Here is a 26,496-nt window from a genome sequence, read left to right as displayed (position 1 = left end):
ATAGCTAAAGGTAGTGTTTATATGGGGAGTTGAGTGAAACATTGTTGAAGCTGGTGGGCGTAACGGCCGCCCTTTGTTCAGGATAAATGTAAAAAGCAATTATGTTCCTTTACGGAACAGATAGCGGAAACCAATAGGAGCCACTACCCAAAACACAGGCTGCCTACAAGGCTGAAGCTGGAGTTGAACCATAGTATTTGAGGGTTTTTTCCTGGGGTCTGAATGTAAAAGCAGGGAGCTGTTATTGTTTGAGGGAGTTTTGTGTATGTGTGGAGAGAAGCAGCTGAAAAACCCCAAAAGCTCGCAGATAAGACATCAAGGAAGCCCCAGACAAAACCAGAGAAGCACTTGTGGCATGTCATGCTGGGAAAAACCTGAGAGAGAGAAAGTGTGCTTTTGGGTAGCGTGCTCACTGGAAAAAAGCTTGGAAACAGGAACAAAGAAACTGCCTCCTGTTGTTTTATTCCTATTGTGTTCAGGGAAACAGGACATTTTTGTCCATTCTTTATAAATAAACAGAAGTGCATTAAAGAAATATCAGATTCCTAGTGGAAGCAACCCATGAAACTCTGAATTTTGACTAACTGTTCAGGTCAAAATGGGTAACAATAAGAAAAATCCTCTTAGGTCTCATCCTCTGAGGTCCCAATGCTACATGTAGGCCAGGGCAGGACTGTTCCCTACTGTATCTTTTCCATGGCTCTGTCCAGCCATAAGAGTCCCAAGCAATGGGGTTCCCACCACTTCCTCTGTAAGCCTCTCTCACACCTTAATGCATCTTGTAGCAAAAAAGTGTTTCCTGGTGTTCAAACTATATTCTCTTTTGCTTTATTCTATCCCATTACTCTTATTTATCTCCCCCACTCACTCCTTCACTCACAATTCAAGCCTCTTCCTCCACTAATTTTATCATTCAGTCTAAGAAAAATCTGTCTGGCACGCCTTGTTATTTATAAATTATCAGTGCTATTTGTCACCGATCCCAGAGCACCTGGGATGCTATGGCTGTAGAATTCACCTAGTGTAGAACTGTGCTCCAAAAATCTGAGCTTTCATATACAAAATATATTCCTAGACCTCATGGTTTCAATTAAAACCTCAAAAAAGTGAGTAAAGTGTAAATAATACAATGCAGTCTGTCTGAGTCTGCAGACAGCCTGAAACCATTGCTCCTAAAGGTGTGAACTGTCTTATTTGAGTTGTCAACTCAAACCTAAACAATCTGCAGCATTATGAAAACTAAAAATATAGATACATAAAAAAAATAAACTAAGTTTAATAGTGCCATGATGGCAGAGAATATCAACCTGGGGAAATGTGACAAAGGCAGATTTAGATTTAAGTACTGTGTAGAATTTTGTGACTGCCTCAGAATTTCTATATTTGGTTGATTGTTCACACTCTCAATGGTCACAATACACCATAACCAGATGAAAGGGATGCAGGGTTCTCCTTGGTAAACTGGAGAAAAGCACTTTCTTTTTTGGCTGTCTCCCATTCCTTACAATTCGCCGCTTCTTCAGAGATGTATAGAGTACTGCTATTCACATGTAGGATGATGACAGCATTTAGGAGCCTGGGAATAACGCTGTTTGGAGGGGAAAGCTTTTCCTGGGTGTCTCTCGCCTTCTGTTCAAGGTTGAAGTCTGAGAGGTCTTTCTTCTCTGCAGATGAGGATAAGGAGAGTGCTTAACTACTAAGTTCTCTGTTAAAATGGAAGCTTGGTGCTTTTCCTTGGAGACAGAATGAGGCCTATTGGAGAGGTTTTGCTGTTCTTCCTCCAAGCCCTAGATCTGGCTGACTTGTTCTGACCTAAAGACACTGAGACTTGGGGAAGCCAACAGATCCTGATCTGAATCTTCTCCTTTTTTCTCCTTTCTAGGCCTCTTGGACCTGAACTGGGAGGAGTTCTTGGCTCCAAGAGACCAGCAAGTCTGACACTGAGGGACTGCTCTCCTTGAAGGTTGCTCTGTCCCACGTGCTTAACACTGGCATACTTTTTCTGAGTATGGTCTTTGGATACAGGAGATAAGACACTCTCCAAGACCTTCCCCCGTTGCAGTGTCCCAGAGCTCAGGTTACAGCACAAGCCCGAACGTCTACACAGCAATTTTTAGCTCCGCAGCCCAAGTCCTGTGAGTCAGAGTCAACTGATACAGGCCAACCGCAGCCATGCCACAGGTCTTCTATTCCAGTGTAGACACTCACCTAGAGGCTAGCATAGCTCCTGGCAGAAAGATCTGCACCATATTCTGGAGTTTTGCCTCTTCTTTTTCAGAAGAACCTATCTATGCACATAACTACAACAAAAGATATACTCATTCACACAAAGTGGGTATGTGAGATGGGGGAGGGAATCAAGAAGGATTTTTCTCCTATTCTGAGATATCCCACTTAGAATATTACACTGGGTTCTCCTAAAAGTCCCAATAGTTTATTCCTGTCCAACATCTGCACACATGCCCCTCCCTGACTGTTTCAGTCAGGAAGGAAGCATTTATTATTTATTTTGGTTTATAATACACAATGGGAAAATGTATCTATGTTTATCTAAAAAAAAAAAAAAAATTCTTCTAGTAAATAAGATCCACAGATCCATTACAATGGATACTTCAGCCTGCTTGCAGTTCGGGAGCAGAACCAGACCTGTCAGTCACTGGCAGTAAGGGAATGCCCCAATGCTTAAGTCCTCCAGTTGAGACAACTTCCAGAGCCAGGATAATTCAATTCCACTTTCCTAAATTACAGGTTGTTCTAAGTATATTTTGAGGGAAAAGCACAACAATTTATGCTATGGCAGAGCATGGGAAATTCCTCTTAATGAAACAAACTCAGGTCTTCGGATGTCAATTACCATTTCTATTCTGAATGTTCCATTTATCTCCAGGGTGGTCCAGATCTGTGAATCTTACATTCATGATTTTATAGACCTCTATCATATCTTCCCTCCTCCATGATGATATTTCCTGTCTTATTACCCATCCCTTTCCTAATGGTTCCTAACATTCTGTTAGCTTTTTTGGTGACTACTGCATGTTGAGCAGATGTTTTCAGAGAACTATCCACAATGATACCAAGATCTCTCTCTTCAGTAATAGCAGCTAATTTAGATCCCATCATTTTCTATGTAGTGTTGGGATTATGTTTTCCAATGTGCACTACTTTGAATTTCATCTGCCATTCTGTTGCCCAGTCACTCAGCTTTGTGAGATCCCTTTGTAACTCTTCATAGTCTGGCTTGGACTTAACTATCTTGCGTAATTTTGTCCTGTCTGCAAACTTTGCCACGTCACCGTTTACCCTTTTTTCCAGTATGCTAGAGTTGGCAACACTGTTCCTTTGGCTTCTTGGAGGGACTCCCCTTCTCCATCGCCACCCAAAGCTGGAGGAACTGCCATTCTATCCCCTCCAGATCCCACCCCCATCACTGCCCTCCGCACGTCCCTCACCCTCCTTCCTGCAATTGAAAATTCCCTAGACCCCATTCCCTAGCAACCCCTTAATCCTGTTCCCCCTCATTCTTTCTATCAGCCTTTCACAGTCTCTCTGCTGCTCCTCACAGTTTTTCTGTCCTGGCTAGCTCCTTGAACCATACAATGGCAGCCATTTTACCCGTGGGCATGGCTTCAATCTAACTGAAAACAGGGAAAGGCAGCGGCCAACTTTATTAAGGGCAGTCTTACTTCCACATGCGGATAGACCATAGGGGAATGGTGGCAAGCTTGTTGGCCTGACAGTAAGAGTGGATGGTGGCCACTATAAATACGAATATTCATGAGTTTTCAGCCTTTCATCATGTTTTCATAAGACAGGTAAAACCGACCCCAAAAATACAAGAGTTGGCAATATTATAAACACCTTGGCCACAGACAACTGAGCCAGCAATCTCTTTGATTAGGATGAATCCTCCTGCACCCTGATCACTATTATATGTGTCATTTTGTGAATGTGTGTATGTTTTCTTATTTGCACATTATGGACCTGATCCTAAAAATGGGACACAGGCCGTATCACTTCAATAAGAATTTGGTCAAGCAGGGCCTGAAGCTTTGATCCCTAATTTTCAACTGAACTAAGGTTCCTTGTCTCTCATGTTTCACCCTTTGAGCATCCTGAGATAGGTACTGACTAACTAGTTGCATATGTGTGATAGTGATCCCCACATAATTCAAAGAGGGAGGAAGAAGGCATTAGAGATGCAACATTCACTCAGTGTGAGGTAGTTTTGCCCAATGAGTGTGTTTGTAATTTTAGTATCATTTCACCAAGTTATGTTTTCTCTTTCCAGCAACTCCCATCTGAGGATGTAGTTTTAAAGTGGGTCAGTGCACTTCATGTAGTTATTTTCCCCATTGGTTTGACTGATGTGGCATTTGTTTGCAATGATCTCTAACAGAAGCAGAAGACAAACTCATTTCTCGTGTGAGAGTTTTCATTTCTGGCTGCATACAACATTTGTACTAACATTTAATAGTCTGTCTAATAGAAGTTTTGTATTTAAACAGTGCCCAGTACAATAGGGCCCCAAATCCATTTGGGGCATCTGGTACTACTGTAACATTAACAAATAAGTACATGGAACAGATAGTTCTTGTTTTATGTCACAGTTCTGCAGCTGAGCTGAGAACAACCCAGTATAGACCTTAGGTGCTCTAGGGTCAGTTTGAGGAGCCTGCAGAATGTAAAGTAGTCTCTAAAGGCACAGTTGGAAGGATTTGCTGCACCAGTGCAACTGCTTTACTTGGTGCTGCCCTCCACCCTTTCAGGGCAACAATGCAGGCAAAGGATATGTACTCCTAACAAAGATACCAATACCTGGGTGCAGGTCTGTATGTGGACAGGATGCATTTTAGAAGCACTGCAGGCATGCCTGACATAGATAGCGGCAATACATTTGTCTTGTGCAGCTGGACCATAGCAGGCACAGTACCAAGCAAGAGAAAAACCCAATGAAAGACATACAATAGCAAAAAGAATCTAACAACATTGAGCCTTGAGCACAAGTGTTCCTTAAAGCAGGAAAACGTCCTTATTGACAGGGCAGAAGGCACATCCTGACTACTTGAACCTTCCACCTAACCAGAAGGCAGTGGAGAGGGAGCAGATTAACAGTGGAACTCAAATTAAAATGATTTAAAGAATGAAATGTGAGATGATGTTCATCAGTAACAAGAGCAGCTCATTGAAATCATTCTGGAGAGCAGTCCAGTTAGGAGGACTCAGTAAGCAAGCAAGCCACGGACATCCTCCAAAAGGGCATCTTTAATACACGAAGATATTCTCTCCCCTGACCCCCAAACTATCAGCATCACCAAACTGGTTTACAAACACCCTGTAGACTCAGAAGTCAATTCTCTAATCCACGTACGTTTTTAACAGTGAGGGTAATTAACCACTGCTACAATTTACCAAGGGTCATGGTGGATTCTTCACCACTGACAATGTTTAAATCAAGAGTGGATGTTTTTCTAAAAGCTATGCTCCAGGAATTACTTTGGGAAAGTACTATATGACCTGTGTTATACAGGAGGTCAGACCAGATCATCATAATGGTCCCTTCTGGCTTTGGCACCTATGAGTCACTGTTTCTCTAGGGGTTAGCTTGCCACCATGTCATTAGTGAGCAGAGGCAGCTAGGTTCTTCATAACCTCCACACACACTACCAGAAACAGAATCATCATATACATGCAAACAAATGGTACACACCCACAGATAGGGATGTTGTTCCTGCCTCACAGGGCTGAGGCCAGAATGATTAAAGCTCTTGGTTGCTCTAGTGAATGGTTTCACCATCTTGCCAAATACTGGCCAGGGAGTTGCTTCCTTCCTCTGTTCCATCCCTTCAGTCAAGTTCTTGATCACAGCATGCTCCCCGGCACATGCAAAGCCACACATCCACTACACAAGCACAGGCTGGAGAACAAGAGCCACAGGTAATCTGATTCAGATCAATCTCCATAGCAACCCAATCTCTCTTCCCTAGATCCCAGCCTGTTAGAGCTATTTATATAGCAGCTGCAGCCATCCCCTTCTCTCAGCTCATAAACAAAAGCTCTCAGCACTGCCCACACTACAAACAAGCTTTACTCAGGAGCTGGCAATTAAACATCTACCTGCTGGCACCTGAAGGCCCCTGTGCTACATGACACCTTAATACCTGCCACAGGCACAGACCCTCCCATCAAAAGGGCTTTCCCCACCTAGGGATGCGGCACTAACATCAGAGATCATTAGCATTCACTGAAAACATACCATACGCTGACAAAGCGTCCATCACTCACTCAGCCACACACAGCTGCTTCTTCAAAGCTTCCCCAAACACCCACTAGGGTTGGTCCTTTTCAGTTTCACCCTAGTGCTGCTGTCCCAAAGGGCTATGCATTAACACAAGCATGAGACTCTTTCAGGAGTGGTCAGAGTGCAGAGGGGGCAAGCCAGGTGTGACAGCCAGTTGCAATCAGAAGAGCATTTGTCCCAGGGGAGCACAGCTGTCTTCATGAACAGAGATGTGGCTGCTGATGTAGCTAGGTTCCCACCCACTGATGGCTTTGGAGAGAAGACCCAGGTCTTGAATTGGCCTCAGAAGTAGATTAGGAGCTAGTGGAAAGATCACAGGAGAAGAGTGAGGTCTCTAAATAAATATTTGTATATGCTCTCTCCTACCACAAAGAGACTGTTTCATGGAAGAAAGCAGTGGCGATACACTCATGTGGAAGAACAGAGTAAAACGTGACTTTCTTTGCAGCACTACTCACAAGACGGATCCACAGGATTAACTCTTAACTCTGTTTTCAGTTTAAACACTAAAAATAAGGTTTAAAAGGTACACTCTCACTTTGTCTAGAGCAACTCCCTTTTCTGTAATCATTCCCTCAACTCTCCATACTCCAGCATGTGCAGAATGCTGCTGCCCATTTTCTCATGTACAAATCCCATCACCCACACCCTTAGACAACTCCATCAGCTTCCCCATCATGACAGGATCCAATTTAAAATTTATATTGTTTTAAATAATCTCCAAGGGTTTACGCCAGTCAACCTCATCGGGAGGGACAGCTCAGTGGTTTGAGCATTGGCCTGCTAAACCCAGGGTTGAGAGTTCAATCCTTAAGTGGGCCACTTAGGGATCTGGGGCAAAATCAATACTTGGCCCTGCTAGTGAAGGCAGGGGGCTGGACTTGATGACCTTTCAGAGTCCCTTCCAGTTCTATGAGATAGACTTTATATATATGGAAATATACTTATCTCCCTTACTTCCTTCTATGCTTTTTCATCCTCTCTCTTCTCTGTTCCTCATACAACTGTGCTATTACAGGTACAAGAGCCTTCTCCAATGTAATTCCTGAAGCAGTTTACTAATTATTTATCTTTGCCTCATCAACTCACCATCTAACTTCAAATCTCAGTTAAAAATCTGTTCATACAATCTGTATGAAAGACAATGAACACCAAGAAGTTGTGTTGCCCTGAACTGGATTAGATGAGAATTTCCAAACTGCAAAGAGTTTAAATTTTCAGTTGTAACATCTTAATAACTTTTGTTTTTTAAGAGGAAACATTCTCAGCCTGAGTTGTGCGCTGGGGATTTTTATATCCAATTTGTCTATGCAGCAAGCAGGCTGGAGTTCTGATGCTACAGAAAATGAGAAGCCATTTGCTAAGGGCCAAACACTAGAGATATGCAGTCATCAAAAATTAAAAAGCAGCTCTGATACAAAGTTAGGACAATTGGCATATGACATTTAAACTAAAAATTGCTGAATGCAAATGAACAAGAATGTAACTGTTAGATTATTCACCAAGTTCTTTCTGATGTCACAGTGCTACCCTCCAGATAAGGCAGTTGCAAGTCAGAGACTGGGCCTGCAAGAAGACACATCACAAGAGGGCAGTGGGCAAAGCAGAGAAGATTTGTCCAAATAGTAAAAAGATGGTCACTGATTGATAGCTTCTCACCTCACTTAGGTACCAGGCCCTTTGGACTGATCACACCACTTGTTTAGCAAGTCACATCTCTCATGACACAATGGTCCTTAAGCTGGAAATTCAGTGCTCTTTCTTGGAGAGGGGCCAAAACAGGGCAGGTAACAGGTTCCCTAGGATCCCCACAAGCTGCACATGGGGCACAGAAATTCCAGGCCCCAGTGAGCCCAACCTAGAAAGGTTGGAAGATGGGTCAGTATGAGGAGACACATCATCACTCTAGAAGGGGGGAGGCTAACAAACTCTTCTGGGCTCAGCCAGCACTAATTAGGAGCACCTGTAAGGCTCGCTCTGCATATGGGGGGGAGGGGGTATTCAAAAAGGAAAAGCCTGCCACAGGAAGAGGTGGCAAACAGGAAGAAGACTGCTGGTGACAGGGACAGATCAGTAAAGAGGAAGATAGTTGCAGACCTCGCTGTCCCTGAGACTGTGCAGACCAGGTATAAAGCAGGGTGGCCCAAAAGGAGAGCAGCAGACCCTAATCCTGATTAAAGACACTATACCTGCTGATAAACCTAACCCAAAGGCGTGACCAAAATGACTGCCTAAGAGACAGACCACCTTTGTCTTTCCCTCCCCCAACACACACACACACCCCCGGGGAAAGAGGAGAAAAGGAACTTTTTGTTTGTTTGTTTTTCAGACAACTCTTTGTGTGCTACAAATGGGGTAAGGAAATCATAAACAACTCAAAACTGTGGTCTGGTAGGGTTTCAGGGAAGCTCCCAACCTACTACAAGCAGTAGAGAATGTGGGTATAATTACGCCTGATACAAGGATTAAAAAAAAAAAAGCCATAGAGGGAAACAGAGCTCAGCAGCTCTGAACAAGATGGAACTGGAGCAGAGGTACAAGTGGCTAGCGGAGATACAGCAACAGCAAGGTACTCAGCAACAGGAGTTCCAGAAGCAATCGCTGCACCAGCAGACCACCCAACAGCAAGTTCAGACCATCCCACTGCAAGAGCTGTTGAGGGAACTGATGGCCCAGCAGCAGGAGTTTCAAAAAGAAATGATACAACAGGTAGTGCTGGCCCTAAGTCCTCAGGAAGCCCCAGCAGGTTATGCTTCTAAAGAGGGGCACTTTCCCTACCGGTACCTGTAAAGCTAACCAAGATGGGGCCCGGATAATGATCCTGAGGCCTTTCAATTACATTTGAGAGGATGACACTAGCATCCTGGTGGCCTTCAACTTTGGCCCCATATTGCATGGGTCCAGCACAGGCACCCTACAGTAACCTGAACTTAGCCTGTTCTAAAAACTATACAGAGGTAAAGTCCGCCATTTTGGACTATTTGCACATTTTGGGAGAAACCTGTTACCAACATTTTAGATCTGAGAGCTACCCCAAGAGGGCCAGACCCCAAATAGTAGCACAGCACTTGAGGAAACACTACTGGAAGTAGCTCCACTTGGAAGAACAATCAGGGGCCCAACTGGCCAAGGCAATTGTGACTGAACTTATGAAGACAGCATCCGTAAAAGGCAGAGAGTGGGTATTATGGCATTCCCCTGGGAAATTATCAGATGCAGTGCAGCTAATATAGGACTTCATAGAAGCTGAAGGATCACTAGAGGCAGAATCCCGCAAGGCTTTGGCAGAGCCTGGGACATAACAGAGAGAGACCCAGGAGGATGAACACAAACCAGTAACATCCTCTCTGAGAGGTCCAAACCCCAAGATGTCCTCCCAGATGGTCCTTTAGAGCCGTGATTTTCAAACCTTTTTTCTGGTGACCCAGTTGTAGAAAACTGTTAATGCCCGTGACCCAACGGAGCTGGGGATGAGGGGTTTGGTGTGTGGGAGGGGCTCAGGGCTGGGGCAGACGGTTGGAGTGCAGCGGTGAGGGCTGCAGGGAGGGGCCAGGAATAAGGGCTTCAGGGTGTGGGAGGGGGCTCTGGGCTGGTACGGGGGGTCAGGACTCTGGCTGCAGGCTCTGGGGTGGGGCTGGGGATGAGGGGTTTGGGGTCCAGCAAGGGACTCCAAGTTTGCGGGGGGGGGGGGGGGGGGGGGGCTCAGGGCTGGGGCAAAGGTTTGGGGCATGGGCTTACCTTGGGTGGCTCCCGGTCAGCGGCGCAGCGGGGGTGCAGAGGCAGGCTTCCTGTCTGTCCTGGCACCACGGACCACGTTGCGCCCCAGAAGCGGCCAGCAGCAGATCCGGCTCCTAGGCGGAGGTACACAAGTGGCTCCTTGCAGCTCTTGCCCACACCAGCTTCCATTGGCTGGGAACCAGTCAATGGGAGTGCGGAGCCAGTGCTCAGGGTGGGGGCAGCACGTGGAGCCCCATGTCCCCCCCCGCCTAACAGCCGGACCTTCTGCTGGACACTTTTAGGGCGCAGTGCGGTGTCAGAACAGGTAGGGACTAGCCTGCCTTAGCTGGGAAGCACTGCCTACGGGACTTTTTTTAACGGCCCGATCAACGGTGCTGACCAGAGCCACCGTGACCCAGTCCCTTCCATTCCGCAACCCAGTTCTGGGTCACGACCCCTGGTTTGAAAACCACTGCTTTAGATCATGGGTAGTCTGGGGGGGAGGGAGCAAGGTCAGGCGCAGACAAAATACCACCAATGGGACTGCCATGCACCTCAAATAACTGAAGTAGGACCCACAACCCAGAGTCCAGCCACTATTCCACAACCGAGTTCACCCCCATCTAGGAAAGGTACTGGAAACGTCAACCCGATAACTTGCTACTCCTGGGGGCAGACAAGACACAAAGAGCGAGTACCCTCTTATGGAATATGAATATGCCCACGGTTGGACTGCAGAAGCCCGCGTATGGAAAAGGACTCCCACTAAGCTGCTGGTGATGGACCAGTGGAAGAGAGTTCAACCTGGTTGTAGTCAGATGGTGGTCCAGGCCTCTATAGTAGGAGACAATGACACCCCTAAAACTATGATCCACCCACCGTGTATACATGGCAATCTGAAAAGATATCCCAGCAAAAGTCTACAACTGACAGTGGGGACACGTACTACGGTGAGAACAGTAACTCTTGCCGAAAAATTGCCCTACCCCATAATTATAGGCTAGGACTGTCCATTTTTTTGGCAAGTCATTAACAAACAGGTTCATATAGTGATCCAGATCAATTGTTGCACCCAGTTCCCTAGCACTTGGCAAATCTTGGGGAAGCCAAAGACCTCAAGGAGGGATCATTCCAAGCAACATAGTTGTCAACACCCACAGCGAAAGAAGAGGTAAGCAGTGAGGACCTAGAAGCTCTCCTAGAGGGTGGGAGTTTTATGCAAGAACAGAAAAGAGTCTACACTGAGCCGTGCATATGAACAACTGGCCTCCGTAAATGGGGAAGTAACAGAGTCTCAGCAGGGTGAGCAGTATCCACACTTTGCACTTAAGAAAGAGTACCTATATCATATCAAAAGGGATAGTGAGGGTCCCAGCCGCTGGTGCCATGAAAGTACCACTGGAGAGTGTTGCAGCTGGTGCACAACATCCCATGCAATGGACACTTGTGAGGAGAGAAGACACTGTCCTGGGTATTAGCCTAATTCTACTGGCCAGGCATGCATCAGGTGGTGAGAGAATACAGTTCCTCATACTGAGTAGCAGTTAGCCAGCAGCAAAGGGATTTCTAGGGTGCCCTTGGTCCCTCTGCCCTTGATTAAGACACCCTTCGAAAGAACTGGAGTGGACTTGGTCAGTGCCCTAGAAAAGACCACATTGGGGCTTCAGTACATATCAGTGATAGTCAACTACGCAACCAGATACCCCGAGGCTGTTCCCCTTTATTCTGTTACACATACAGTGGTACCACCAGAACTCTTGAAGCTCTTCTCATGCATGGGATTTCCCCCCAAAATACTAACGGATCAAGAGATTAACTTCACCTCCTGGCTGATGTTAGAATTATGCTCTATTCTAAAGGTCAAGTCCCTGTAAAACCTCGGTGTACCACACACAGACAGATGGCCCAGCGAACCATTTAACAAGACTATGAAGTGAATGTTGAGATGCTTTATTAGTAGCGACCCCAACCACTGAGACCAACTATTCTCGCAGCTTCTGTTTACCAGAATCCTGCAGGCCTCTACAGGTAGGATTGCCAACCCTCCAGGATTGGCCTGGAGTCTCCAGGAATTAAAGATTAATCTTTAATTAAAGATTATGTCATGTGATGAAATCTCCAGGAATACATCCAGCCAAAATTAGCAACCCTATCTACAGGGTTCTCTGCCTTTGAGTTATTTTATGGTTGCCAACAGCAGGGAATCTTGGATTTCCCATGGGAGGGCCGAGACGAACAGGACATAGGCCTTAAGCACAACGCAACACATCTTACAATTAAGTGAATGATTCGGGACATAAAGGTGTTTGCCAGACAGAATTTAAGGAAGAGCCAACATGCACAGAAACAAAATTATAGAGGGGCTCACCCTTTTGCTGCCAAGTCAAAATTAATGTGCTTATGGCAGGATCGATTTGAAGCTGTTAGACAGGAAGGGCCGGTAGACTCTAAGATAAAACCAGATAGAAGGAAGGAAACTAAAGTCTATCACGTGAATCTTCTTAAACCTTGGAAGACACCTTGGGTGAGGAATTGTAGCAATTCCTGCAATTGATCAAGGACTTTGCAACTGCACTCTCCCCCCATCCAGGGAGAATGCAGTTAATTCACCATCACCTAGAGATCACCCTGGGCTAATCAAGGAGAACCCTAGACCATTGCTATGGAGAATGAAGGGCACAGTCCGAAAAGAATGAGTTATGCTGGAGATGGTGGGAGGGAAGGAGGAACTGTGGAGTCCAAAAGTGAATGGAGGAGCCCCATGGTGCTGGTTCCCAAACCAGACTGTTCAGTTCAGTTTTGCAGTTCACCAAAAAGGATGACAGTCATAGACTTTATGGCCAGAAGGGAGCATCACGATCATCTAGTTTGACCTCCTGTACATTGCAGGCCACAGAGTCTCACCCACCCACTCCAGTAAGAGACCCATAACCTCAGGCTGAGTTACTGAAGTCCTTAAATCATAATTTAAAGACTTCAAGTTACAGAGAATTCACCACTTACACTAGTTTAAGCCTGCAAGTGACCCAGACCCATGCTGCAGAGGAAGGTGAAATACCCCCAGGGTTTCTGCCAATCTGACCAGGAGGAAAATTCCTTCCCAACTCCAAATATGGCCATCATTTAGATCCTGAGCATGTGAGCAAGACTCACCAGCCAGACACCTGGGAAAGAATTCTCTGTAGTAACTCAGAGCCCTCCCCATTTGGTGTCCGTTCAACAGCCATTGGAGATATTTGCTGATAGCAGTCAAAGATCGGCTATATGCCATTGTAAGCAATCCCATCATACCATCCCCTCCATAAACGTATCTACTTTAGTCTTTATGCCAGTTAGATTTTTTTGCCCCCACTGCTCCCATTGGAAGGCTATTCCAGAACTTCACTCCTCTGATGTTTAGAAAACTTTGTCTAGACCTCACCGTCTCTGAAACTGCACGGACCAGGTATAGTGAAGTGACCCTAAGGGAGGGGTTGGATGCAGACCCTAATCCCAATTAAATACACTATACCTGCTGATAGACACTCTTTTACATCACACTTTGGGTTTGGTTTAAGAGACAGACCACTTTGGTCGTTTTTTCCCCCCACTCTGATTTCTCCCTTCCCCCCACAGGAGAGGGGAGGGAGGAAAGGACCTGTTTGTTTTCTTCAGACAACCCCTTGTGTGCTACAAATGGGGCAAGGACATTGCAAACAACTCAAATCATGGTCTAATGGGGACTGCAGGCAGCCCCCAACACCCTCCAGTCAACAGCAGAGAGAAGGGGGAAAGGGGAGTGCAAACTAACAAGTGGTCTCAGTGCTCTCTGTGCATCTCCTAAGAGAATGAAATTCAGGAGCACATAAAATCACAGTTAAAATAGATTTTTATATTTACCTGACCCCTGTGGCCCTAACTCAGCATCCCCACCCCTCTTCCACTTTCCCCAGCTTTAAACCAGTCACTCACTTATAGACTTCACTCCATGACTGCCCCAAACTGTACACACACACACACACACACACACACACACTCCCTTCGCTCTCCCCCACCCCCTACAGCCCAGAGCCTCTCAATCCTGACTAGCCCTGTAGTTAGTTCTCCGTTTGACCGTTTGATTTCTAATCCTGGTTTCTCACTGACAGCTGGCCAGGGCTGGAAATGATGGAGTGGGTGGACCCAGAGCCTTCTGGATTAGTAGTTTGCTATATGGAAGACTCAGAGGAGTTGGAAAACCAATGGAGGAAGCATGTTCGCTGGCAGGGAGCAGGTTGGCTCTAGGCACCAGCAAAGCAAGCAGTTGCTTGGGGCGGCAAATTTGCAGGGGCGCAAGAATCCAGCATGGGAGCCGAGAACCAACAGGGGCCCTGGAAGCTGTAGTTCTTTGGTTAGCTCCCTGCCTATAGAGCCAGCCCTGGAGCAGGGAAAAAACTACATTTCCCAGCATTCCCTTGGCCGCAATTAACAGGAAAGAGAGGGGGAAGGAGTGTGGAACTGAAACCTCATGCTGCAGCATGCTGTGAATGGTAGGGACAGAGCCAGCTCTAGGTTTTTTGCCGCCCCCCACCCCAGCCCTGGGCTCCCCCCGCATCCCCGTGTTGCCCCAGCTCTGGCCCCCTTCCTGCAGCCCCAGCCCTGGGCTCTTCCCCCCCCCCCCCCCCCCGCATCTCCTGCCACCCCAGGGCTCTCCTCCCCCCCCCACACACACACACACCTCCTGCCGCCCCAGGCCTGGGCTCTTCACCCCCCCCCACCTCCTGCCGCCCCAGCCCTGGGCTCTCCCCCAAAGAAAGAATTGGGTGGACTAAATGGACAGTGCACCTCTCTATCTAAAGCCTAGCAAGGGAGATACGTGGATCCTACTAGAATTTAAAATGAAAAGTAAGGGAGGGGAGGCTCTACTAGACTGGCCAGCTTTAGATACAGTACCAGGCATGTAGGAGGATTTACACTTCTGAGCCATGGAAGCAGAAATTAACTTTTCCTTTCCAGATTTAGCTAATATTCAGAAAGGGAATCTAGCACCTGCCTTCCAGATTTGAACATCCTCAAAATTCAGGAGTGCTCAAGCTCAGTTTGGGCAGCTGTTACTTCATTTCTCCCAAATCAAATATACTGATCCACTGTAACTTGCTGTAGAAAAAGTAAAATAAATTGAGCAAGAAATGCTCCCCAGTGGTTATTAGGACTGGAATTGCTATTTTCAACAACCATTGCTTTTCTTTTTTTTTTTTAGTTTTAGTTGTTTAAAAGGAAGACAGTGATATTGCATTGGCAAATTCCCCATAGAAACAAAGAATGGAACAAAAGAATAATAAAGGCACCTCAACTTTTCCTCATTTATGTAGGACAATCTTATAATATGCATCCAGATATCCTCCAATCACACAAGCTGAAAATTGTTCCACTTTACTGCAGTTCTGTAACCATATGGGAACCAATCCTGTCTGTGTTCTGTGCACATCCAAAATTCCTGCTGAATGACCCGCCCTGGGAGCGAGTTACCAGTGACCCTGGGCTGGGGCGGCAGGAGGGTGCAGTTGGGGGGGGGGGGAGGGAAATTGAGTTTTTGAGTGCAAAATAATCAATTCCAGTCTGGTTTAACTGCGAGTGACAGAAAGTAGTTACCATCTAATGGTGGTTCAGTGACTCCTTGTATGAAATTTCTTTGGTGGGTATTAGTTCAGATTTTATAGAACAGGTGTCATTATTACCAAATTATTATAGCAAGAGACACTAATTGAGCCCCCTTGTTCCCAATATCTAAAGAGATACCCACAAATGAACAGGCCATAGGGACAGAACTTCCAATCTCACCCCACAATGGCCTCTTTGGAGCAGGACTGATTCCCATTGGGAAGAAACGGGGCAGGGAAGCATGCACTCCAGCTGCTTGGGTTTTACCTGTTCTGTTGATATGCACACTATTCAGTGTCTGCTGCTGTCAATTCCACACTTTTCAGCAGCAGGAAATTCACTTAAAAATGAAAAAGTAGCAGAATCTAACAAAGATCTAGACCAGTGTTTCTCAACGACCAGTCTGTGGACCAGAGCTGGTCCCCAAGCTGGTCCTAAACTGACAGTTTAGGAAGACAGCAAGCCGGTTCCTCGTGTCAAAAAGGTTGAGAAACACTGACCTAAACTTCCCACTGCCGTGGGGCAGAAAAGGTATCAAAGATCAGCAGAATGTACCCCAAAAGGGCAAAAACCCGAGACCAGCAAGTGCCCACAAATGGGTGTTTTGGGGTGAGAGAAGAACCATTTCCTTCCTGCTAAACAATCAGCCAACTGTCAACACTACATTTGCAGTCTTGCTAGGGGCAGGGGCAAGGGCAAGAGAAAATCTGCTCTTGTGGTTAAAGCAATAGACTGGGATTTAGGAAAACTGGGTTCAATTCAAGGCTTTGCCACAAACTCATTAAGACACCATGGGTAAGTCACTCTCTTTTTGCCTCAGTTCCCAATATGTAAAATGGGGATAACGATACCTCCCTGCCTCTCAAGAGTGTCACAAGCATTAATTAATTCTTGTTTAAGGTGACAAGTACCATAGACTAACCTACAAATAAATGAGAAGAGCGCTCATATTAGATATTACAAGGTAAATTGTAGTCAACATGAGGACCAGCCCCTGATTTTGGGTCTGCCACAGCTGTAAGATGCTCAATATATAATAGGCTGTGGAAGAAACAGAAGATTCACAGGCCACATTGGTCCGAGCTACTGAATTGCTGCATTATTTTACATAGTGACCTGGACTTCTAACAGAGTCTCATTGGACTGCAATTTCTGAGGGTGCAGCAAGAGTAGAATTGCCCCAGGACGGATAACTTAGGCACATGCAAATCGTACCTCTCACTTCCAAAGCAGCACCAATTCTGCCAGCTGGTCAGTAAAGGAAAAGCAGCAGTCGGCACCAGTGTGGAGGACACCCCACACAATTCAATGGCTGCTGGACACAAAGCTACACTGCCATCCAGGCTGGGAGTCCTCAGGTTTATAGCAGCAAGAGCCATTTGTGTTGAACTCCAGTGGGCTGATTCTTTAGAGTTTCTTTAAATTAGTCCCTACAGTTGTAAGACAAATTCAGACTAGAAATAAGGAGTACATTTTTAAGTGATGGTCATAAAAAATTCTCCGACAGCTCTCATAGGAATGCTGTGGATTCTCCATCACTGAAAATCTTTAAATAAAGATGTCTTTCCAAAAGACATACTCTAACTCAGCCAGATGTTTGGCACTAGATACAAGAATTACTGGCTGAATTCTATGGCCTGTGCAGTAGGTCTGACTAGATAATCATAATGGTCCCTTCTGGCCTTAAAAATCTATGAAGACAAGCAGCATAATCCTCCAAGAGCTAAGATACTGTGATCATTCCACAACTTTGTAGATCGCCCCATTAGGAAATGGTTTCTCAAGATTCAGCTAGTTTAGCTCAGATTTACTTAAGAATGAGAAATGTATTATGTATAATTTAGTTAGCACATAAAAAGTACAGTTTGGTATATTTATTAAATGAATATGTATAAATTGTTTAGGTTTGATTTGAATAATAACGACATATCTAGCATTGAGGATGGAGCTACAGCTGCACACTAAAGTACTTAGGTGTATTTTTTTGCCTTTTAGCAAATATGAAAAAAAATGTTGAAAATAGGATGCATCAATATTGTTGTAAACAAAAAGGAAGGTTATATCCTTTGGGCTCAGAAATAGTATGTAAATAGACCTGACCTGACATTATCATGCAGAAGAAACTCATATTTTTTTAAATATTTGTTATTAGAAAGCATTTTGAAGGACTGAAGGGCATCAATAACAATATTATTTTAAACATTACTCTAAAAATTCTTTCACTGTTCATTTTGAAAACATGTTTCATGTAACTCTTTCTTTTCAATTTTTCCCCAAATTTCCAATTTTTCCACACCAGGCCATGGGGAGAACAAAATATTTTCTTCCAAAAAGTTTACATTTTTTCCAGACCCTCATATCTCTATTCTGGGATGGAATTACCCAGAATTGAATGCAATATCCCAGGAGCAGTCACACCAGAGACAAAGGATGATAGTAGAAAATAAAAAGACCTACTAACCTACACAGTGCCTATCTGCAATTGTACTCTAACAGAGAACATATCAAACATTCAACTCACTACACTTTATCTTAGTCAAAAGGACAAGGAGAAAAAGTATCACCTCCCAGCTCCATGGCATGAATAGTAGCTCATAAATCACAATGCAATATGACGTGAAAGCAAAAACACCAAACCCGTATCTAATTTTCTATCCATTCTCACTCTATAGTTCTGTGTTATTGCTTCCCAAATGTTCATTTTTCTACTGAACTGCTACTTTAGATCATTTTCCCCAATGTGCTAGCTACACTGATGCAAGTTAAATCTGCCCTCCGTTCTATTCTCTCTAGATCCCCATAGTCATTTGTACCTCTTCTTAATTTAATATCACCTGAATTTTTCATGAACATTCCTTTACTCCCACCACTAAATCATTCAGGAAGATGTTAAATCCCTAGACCAAACACCCATGCCTGAGCTTCTCCTGTAGATGCCAACCTGCTACTCAATATTTTGTTTATAATGATCCTGTGGTCCCACAGTCCCATGAAATCCACTCAAAACAAACAGCTCGTCATTGATCCTGACAAGGAAACACTGGATTTTGACTTATGTCAGAAAGACTGGTGCATTTCGTATCAGATCGGGACATCTCATGGGATATGTGAATAAAACCTGTTTAAATGGAAAATGAGGCAAACACCTGTATGCGACTGTGGTCACCAGGCAAAAACGATGGAGCACATCATATCTGAATGTCTCCTTTGTTCTTTCACTGGGGGCCTGAAGGACATTCACCAACTCATTGTTGCAGCAACATTCTGGCTATTAAATCTAGATATAAATGTATAATCGTTGCTACCTACCCAAGCCATTAAGAAAGAAGAAGATGATCACACTCTCTTATGCCTCCCTTAGCCTCTCTCAACCAGTGGCAAGTTCTCCCCAGATCAGTGGTATTATACAGAGCACAGTGAGGGTCTGGTGGAGTGTATGAACAGGAGTGCTGATTTGGAGTTGTGTTGAACACAGAGAAAGTGGCAGATTTGTTGGGGGTGGAGGAGGGCGAGGTAAAGAACTGTTATATTTCCAATTCCTATTGCAATCTCTATGTGGGCCAAGTTAAGTTTGTATGGCTGTGTGTTTTTAAATAATTTTAAAATGTTGCTCAGTATACACCTAAAATAGCCCTGCATGAGTGAGGCTCAGGCCATAGTTACAGATACTAGAAAGGGGGTTGGGGAGGGGGGGGAGGCGCAAGGAACAGAGGACTGCATCCTCCAACTGGCACCTCTAATTATATTGTTCTTTCACCCTACCCCCATGAAGAGAGTTAGGACCTAAGCTTTTTTCAACCTGGTTCAAAAAAAGAGCAAAAGAGCAAAGAATGACATCCTTCCCCCTGGAAAAAACATCCTTAACTTATGGAGTACTTTGTAAGAAATCTAGTCTCTCTGCAAGCAAAATGGTCAGTTGCCTGGTTTCTCCTAGCTTCCTAGTCTGCAAACTTCCTAACCATTTCCTTCCTGGATGGAAGGAGAAGAAGAAAGAGCATCAGTTTCCTCTCCGAGCCCTCGTCCCTTTCCCCCACCTGCCACTACCTTCTCTTTCTATCCCTGCTTTAATGAGCCTTTGTGTGAAGGATATACGCCCCCATCACAAACTCATTATATATCTTTGTAATTCCCCCCACTAATCACCCCCAAGACCTATGAAAATCACCCTTCCTCAGCAAAGAGATACCTTAGCAACAGCTTCTAAAAGGCAGTGACTACTCACTCCTGGCTAAAGCCACATAATTCTGTATCTCAAGGGGAGAGAGCACACTTTGTACAATACACTGTACTTGTATCAAACACCAGCTCCCAATGAGAAATCAGGAAGCCTCCTTTAAAGAAAGCCCTTTTACCACCACCATTTGAAGGTTTTACTAATCCTGAGCAGGAAGAAGCCTGAAATACTGCAGAAGTTCTGACTCATCTAGAAGAGCAACTAACACCTCAGAATGTACCCAAAGGGTCTACATATGCTGGACAACCACAAGATCAGGAATTGAAAACCACAGGTAGTACAGTCAGGATCCTGCTAGCCCCGAGCACAAACAGAGGACTGCAGCCTTCATGCCAAAGCTGCCCATCAGCACAGCAGGCCCCACATAACTCTACCACCTCAGAGTGTGAGCTGCAGGGTGCTTTTAGGCTTCTGACATAACGTGCCTGGGGCCCAGAGCAGATTGGGGCAAAGACTGATAGAAATCTCTGTCCACAACAGCTTGGAGGAGCTTAAGTGACATTCTACCCCCTCCTGCAGTGACCTTGCAAAGGATTCTCCATCACGAGAGAGCATCACTACAGCGCAAGGCTGGGGAAGGAAGGGATCTGTAGCACAGCCCAGCTGCACTGCTCAGTCCCAGACAACTCACGGGAAGGAGGAGATGCAGCAGGGGAAGGAGAGGAGGGGAAATAACACTGCAGCAGCCAGCTGTTTAGGAAAACAGGACAAGTGATTCCTAGCCCCAAACATCTCTCAAGCCACACAGCTCCCTGCTCCCTGTGTACCCACCCCCTTCCCCTACGCACTCATCCCAATCACCCCACAGTGCCCCCTGCTCCCTGTGTACCCACCCCCTTCCCCTACGCACTCATCCCAATCACCCCACACTGCCCCCTGCTCCCAGTGTACCCACCCCCTTCCCCTACGCACTCATCCCAATCACCCCACACTGCCCCCTGCTCCCAGTGTACCCACCCCCTTCCCCTACGCACTCATCCCAATCACCCCACAGTGCTCCCTGTGTACCCACCCCCTTCCCCTACGCACTCATCCCAATCACCCCACACTGCCCCCTGCTCCCTGTGTACCCACCCCCTTCCCCTACGCACTCATCCCAATCACCCCACACTGCCCCCTGCTCCCAGTGTACCCACCCCCTTCCCCTATGCACCCATCCCAATCACCCCACACTGCCCCCTGCTCCCAGTGTACCCACCCCCTTCCCCTATGCACCCATCCCAATCACCCCACACTGCCCCCTGCTCCCAGTGTACCCACCCCCTTCCCCTATGCACCCATCCCAATCACCCCATACTGCTCCCTACTCCCAGTGTACCCAGCCCCTTCCCCACCACCCCACACTGCCCCCAGGGCACACACCGCCCGCCCACACCAGGCCCGCACTGCCCTTAACGCGCACCCCCGGCTCCTCCAGCCCCTACCACACGCAGCCCCCGAGCCGTCAGCTCTGCCCCCGCAGCGGGGCCTGCCTCTACCTGCCCCCACAGGCCGCGTCCGGCGCCGCCCCCTGCTGCTCTGAGCCGAGCGGCCAGTTCCGCATCCAGAGCCCGGAGCGGAGCGGAGCGAACCACCGAGGGGTGGGGGAGGAGCGAACCACTTGCGCACGGCGGAGGGGAGCGCACCTGAGCACCGCACGGCGCAGGGGCGCTGCAGAGGCGGGACGCTGGAGGCTGCGCGGCGCACCGGCCTCGGTCGGGCACGGAGGGAGCTGAGGAGGTCAGTCGCCCGCTGCGACCCCGGGAACCTCCTAGGGCAAGAGAGGGAGCCAGCCAGCGCTTGCTACGTGTTCTAATGAAGGCAAGGGGTTTAATGAGCATAGCCCAGAACAGGCTGCAGCCCCCACCTCCCCGTGCGGGAGATGCGGGTCACTTGACTACAGATCCCAGCATGCAATGCTCTCCCCTGACCCTGGCAGTACCAATCAAGATGGAATATGCATGCTGGGTCCTGTAGTCTCCGTGTGCTGCATTGGCCCCCACCGAGCCACCTCTGTATCGCAGCGGTGTATGGGTCACAGAAAGATGTATAGCAAGCTGAGGATTCTCATAGGAGGTTTATCCTGCATGTGGAGAGGGTGAAGGAAGTTAAATTGGAGCCATACTGTCATTCATTCTCAACCACTTCTTCCTCCTCCTCCCTGCTGGGTTTTCCCCTTTTTAATAATTATCTTGGGGTTCAAAAGATTAAGACTTTATGCCAGCCCTAAAATATGGTCCATCATAGCTAGTCAAAAATCCTGTATTAGGCTTTATTCTTTTGTATAAACATTAACATTTCTCAAACAGATTAGTTAAAAATACAGATTTAAACAAGAAATTTTGCAATTGCAACAAGTTATAAAAAAATAACAGATTATTTTACAGATTATTACAAGTGCTTTACGAAGGTGCAGAATGAAGGCTAGAGGCAAGGGACCAACCTTGAGTGCAAAATGGACAAAAAGCCCTTGACAGAGGCCTGGTGCTCACATACACAGCCCAAAACAATGAGCCTTGTGAACCCAGCCTCTCGGGATGCTCACTGGGCAAGCAAACATAGATCCCTGTTAGAGACAAAATACATGAAACCAGGGGACTTGGGGTTACATCTCTGGGATCAAATACTGTTTGTTGTTTCTTGCAGAATGAGAAACGCATTTTGCAATGACACTTTTCTGTTTTGTCAAACAAATTATTGCTCTAAATACTAAAATACTTATGGACCAAGGGATCACTGGTGAGTCTTACCATGCACAAGGTGGAAAGGAGAGGATTTAAGAAGTACATAAGAACAGCGTTACTGGGTCAGACCAAAGGCCCATCTAGCCCAGTATCCTGTCTTCCAACAGTGGCCAGTGCCAGGTGCCCCAGAGGGAATGAACAGAACAGGTAATCATCAAGTGATCAATTCCTTGTCACCCATTCCCAGCTTCTAGCAAACAGAGGCTAGGGACATCGCTGCCCACCCTGGCTAACAGCCATTGATGGATCTATCCTCCATGAAGTTATCTAGTTCTTTTTTTAACCCGGTTTCATATACAAGAGCAGGAGTGTACTCATCATACCGAGATACCTCCACATCCCACTAATCACTAACAAATGACCATACACTTGGAAAGACCTTTAGCATAAGGGAGAACACTTGGACAGAGCTGGTTATGCTCAATATTCCTGCAGACAGGGTTCCGAGAGAGTTGTGCAGCCCATAGGTTAGGCAATGCCTGCTAATATGCTATAAATATAGTGCATTCTCAGTCCCCAGCTGATAATCTTCACTCTCACTGGAACCCACTAAATATACTAACATTTTGGTGGTTCTCGATATACTTCCACCACCTCTACTGCCCAGACACTGATGCTTCCATTCCTCTTTCTTCTCCTCCACAAACCCCAACATAAAATCTATTCCATGGTTTTTAAAAAGTCATTGCTTTCACCTGCTAGCAAACCAAAAGATACTATAATGATAGGAAACCTTATTAAAAAAAACCAGCTAGATGATCCATGGTTTCTCTATGGTACATAAAAGATGTCCACAGAATAACTTTCAGTAAATGGCACTGCACATTCCAGGGATCTACTTGCCAAAGGAGGGCCAGAATGAAAGGACAGCTCTAGAAATGAAGCTTCACAAAGAGGGAATGCCACCAACAGCCTCTTCTCTGGGAATCTTTGTGAAGGGCAGCACATCATAGAAACTTTAAATACAGGGAATACAAGAAAACCCCCAGGACATCGACATAAACTTCCCCTAAGAACCCTGGGGAAGCCTTTGGGGCTAGGATGCGCTCGGTGAACATTTAACAAGTTTCTGCAAATTCACTTTCAGAATCAATGAGAAGGGAAAGGAAGGTGGGGCAAAACCCCAGAACACGTACTTAGAAAAAAGACAGACGTTGAAAAAACATTTGGGGTGGGATGTTCATCTCTAGCATTTTCAGGCGTTTCACACATGATCCCATTTCTAGGAGGCACTAAATCAAAGATTACAAAAACATCTGATCTCTCCCAGATGCCTTATGCACAGTCTCATCACATCAGAGAAACCACAGGCTCATCACTCTGCACTGCCCAGCCCAGCCCCCCAGTTCAGTGGTTTGGAGAGGGGAGGCTGGCTTCTTGTTAGCAAGGGATGGGAGGTGGTTTTACTTCAGCAGGTCAGTTTCCTGGGAGCACATAGTCACTCATGCACATCCCAGATTTCTGAGAGCAGGGGGGGGAGTTTCTTGTCCTGTAGTCGAAGGGCAAAAACTTGTTCGGAGTGGACACTGCTTAGAGTCCGAAGACTGACCAGTTTCATTAACATCCGAGGGAACATCAGATGGTCCTGCAGGGTCACACAAATAGACAGTCATAAGTAAATCCAGAATCTTGCTCACAAGACAAACCACCTACTGGATGCATTAAAAGCACAAGCTCACATCCTCCGATACCAGCATCTCCCAGTACAGAATGGGACAGGAGCACCAGTGTGGGGAGATCACAGCTACTCCAGACTCAGCATTTCCCAGTAGGGTGCTGCTGGGAATGGTGCAGGATTATAGGCTGGGGGAGTTAATAACTATAGCTGAACTAATAACTGATATTTTAGGTTGGTGGCCAAAATAAAAACAGGAAAAAATCATTTTGGGTGGAATGAAAATGTTTTGTTCAACCTGAAACCATTTTTGTTTCAATTTTTTCACATCTTGTAGAATACATCTAACTAAATGTTGACTGAAAAGCTGTTTCAGAATGAAAAGTCTAAAAGTGGCTGCAGAGATGGTGTTGACAGAAGGGCTTTGGCTTCCTCAACCATGGGATGCTGTTCTGGGAAGGAGGACTGCTGGGAAGAGGAAGAGCATCTTTGGACATCAACTCACCAACCTAGTGAGCAGAGATTTAAACTAGGTTCAGAGGGGGAAGGTAACATAAGCCTACAGATGGATATAACAAAAGGTGATCTTAACAGAGAGCTAGACGTTGAAGGTAAAATGAAAAATTACAATAAATTCATAGGAGCAACAAGAGGGGAAACAGTAAAGGAATCTGCTCATCATCTTAGATGTCGATACAAATATTCAAGGAGTAGAGAGAATAAATAGGAGGAAGTGGAAATATTAGTACATAAGCCAAATTATTACTTAATTGTCATCACTGAGATTTGGCAGGATAAATCTAATGACTGGAATATTGATATAAAGGGGTATAGCTTGTTCAGGCAGGAAAAGCAGGGGAAAAAGGGAGGAGGTATTGCATTATACATTAAAAATGCACTTGTTCTGAGATCCAGAAGGAGGCTGAAAGTCTCTGGGTGAAGATAAAAGGGAAAAACCGACAATGTCATGGTAAGGGTCTACTATAGACCACCAAATCGGAGGAGGAGGTGTAAAAGATTTCTAGAACAAATTACAGAAATATCCAAAACAAAAGACCTCATAGTAATGGTGGACTTTAACTAACCATACATCTATTGGAAAAGTAATACAGAAAAACACAAAATTTCCAATAAGTTCTTTAAATGTACTGGAGACAACTTCTTGTTGCAGAAGGTGGAGGCAGTAACCAGTGGGACAGCCAATTTAGACTTGATTCTGACCAACAGGGAGGAACTGGTTGCGAATCTGAAGGATGAAGTCAACTTGAATGAAAGGGATTGTGAAATGATAGATTTCATGATTCTGAGGAGAGGAATGAGAGCAGCAGAATAAAGACAATGGACTTCAAAAAAGATAGGGTTACCATACGTCCGGATTTTCCCGGACATGTCCGGCTTTTTGGGCCTCAAATCCCCGTCCGGGAGAAAATCCCAAAAAGCCGGACATGTCCTGGAAAATAGGGAGGGAGGGGCCGGCGGTGCTCGGCTGGGGGCCGGTGGGGGCGGGGCCGGCGGTGCGGGGCCGGCAGTGCTCGGCTGGGGGCAGGGGGCCGGGCCGGCGGTGCTCGGCTGGGGGCCGGGCCGGGGCCAGGGGTGCTCGGCTGGGGGCCGGTGCCCTAGGGCCCGAGCTGAGCCGGGCGGGAGACGCCAGGGCCAGAGCCTCTTGGCCTGGGCCGGCCGGCCACCAAAGGGAGCCTGGACTGGGCTGCGCCTCCTCGTGCCCCCCCGCCCCAGCCCCAGCTTACCTGCTGCCTGCTTGCTTCAGGCTTCCCGCGAATCAGATGTTCGCGGGAAGCAGGGGACGGGGAGAGGCGGGGGGGGCGAAGCATTCAGGGGAGGGGGTGGAGTTGGGGGCGGAGCAGGGGTGGGAAAGGGGCGTGGCTGGGGCGGAGTTGGGGCGGGGCCAGGGCCCCGTGGAGTGTCCTCTTTTTGGACACTTAAAATATGGTAACCCTAAAAAAGCAGACTTTAACAAACTCAGAAAACTGGTAGGTAAGGTGCCATAGGAAGAAAATCTAAGGCAAAAAGGAGCTCAGGAAAGCTGTCAGTTTCTCAGAGACAATATTAAAGGCACAATAGCAAACTATCCCAATACAAGAAAGATATAAAGACTAGTAAGAGGCTGTTATGTGGTATGCCTGGCCCTTTAAGGCCCCCTGCTGGAGGCTTTGTGGTCCTATCATACCCCAGCCAGGAAAGGAGCAGCAAAGGTGGGTCCTCCAGGACTGCCTAGAAAGGCTGCGCAGAAGCAGCCAATCGGAGCACAGCAGCCTCAGATAAAAGGAACTGC

At 46.4% G+C, this 26,496-nt stretch overlaps 2 protein-coding genes and 1 long non-coding RNA gene across 57 annotated transcripts in view; 1 reads left to right on the top strand and 2 right to left on the bottom strand.

Moving 5' to 3' along the window:
- Positions 1-3,818, top strand: part of LOC101943313 (uncharacterized) — a 110,502-nt gene extending 106,684 nt beyond the window's left edge. For both annotated transcript variants that reach the window (XR_010601039.1, XR_006174236.2), the window contains one exon: positions 1,883-3,818. This is a non-coding gene — a long non-coding RNA (uncharacterized LOC101943313). The remainder of the gene's footprint in view (positions 1-1,882) is intronic.
- MADD (MAP kinase activating death domain) overlaps positions 1-21,712 on the bottom strand; it is a 116,482-nt gene extending 94,770 nt beyond the window's left edge. For 23 of the 50 annotated variants that reach the window (XM_065595161.1, XM_065595188.1, XM_065595170.1 and 20 more), the window contains exon 1: positions 21,293-21,438. The gene's annotated coding sequence lies outside the window, so the exon portion shown is untranslated. Of the gene's footprint in view, positions 1-21,292 lie in introns of all 50 variants that reach the window. The other 27 variants (XM_065595162.1, XM_065595168.1, XM_065595165.1 and 24 more) reach the window with 4 other exon arrangements.
- A 393-nt stretch (positions 21,713-22,105) lies between these two features.
- Positions 22,106-26,496, bottom strand: part of NR1H3 (nuclear receptor subfamily 1 group H member 3) — a 51,416-nt gene continuing 47,025 nt past the window's right edge. For all 5 annotated transcript variants that reach the window (XM_065595249.1, XM_065595250.1, XM_065595251.1 and 2 more), the window contains one exon: positions 22,106-24,176. In XM_065595249.1, the coding sequence (XP_065451321.1) occupies positions 24,030-24,176 (147 nt within the window). In that variant the 3' untranslated portion in view covers positions 22,106-24,029. The remainder of the gene's footprint in view (positions 24,177-26,496) is intronic.

The sequence above is a fragment of the Chrysemys picta genome, chromosome 4 (assembly GCF_011386835.1).
Source record: "Chrysemys picta bellii isolate R12L10 chromosome 4, ASM1138683v2, whole genome shotgun sequence".
In the NCBI taxonomy this organism is placed as follows: Eukaryota; Metazoa; Chordata; order Testudines; family Emydidae; genus Chrysemys; species Chrysemys picta.
Note: the sequence above shows the minus strand (reverse complement) of the source record. Positions and strands in the feature narration are given on the sequence as shown.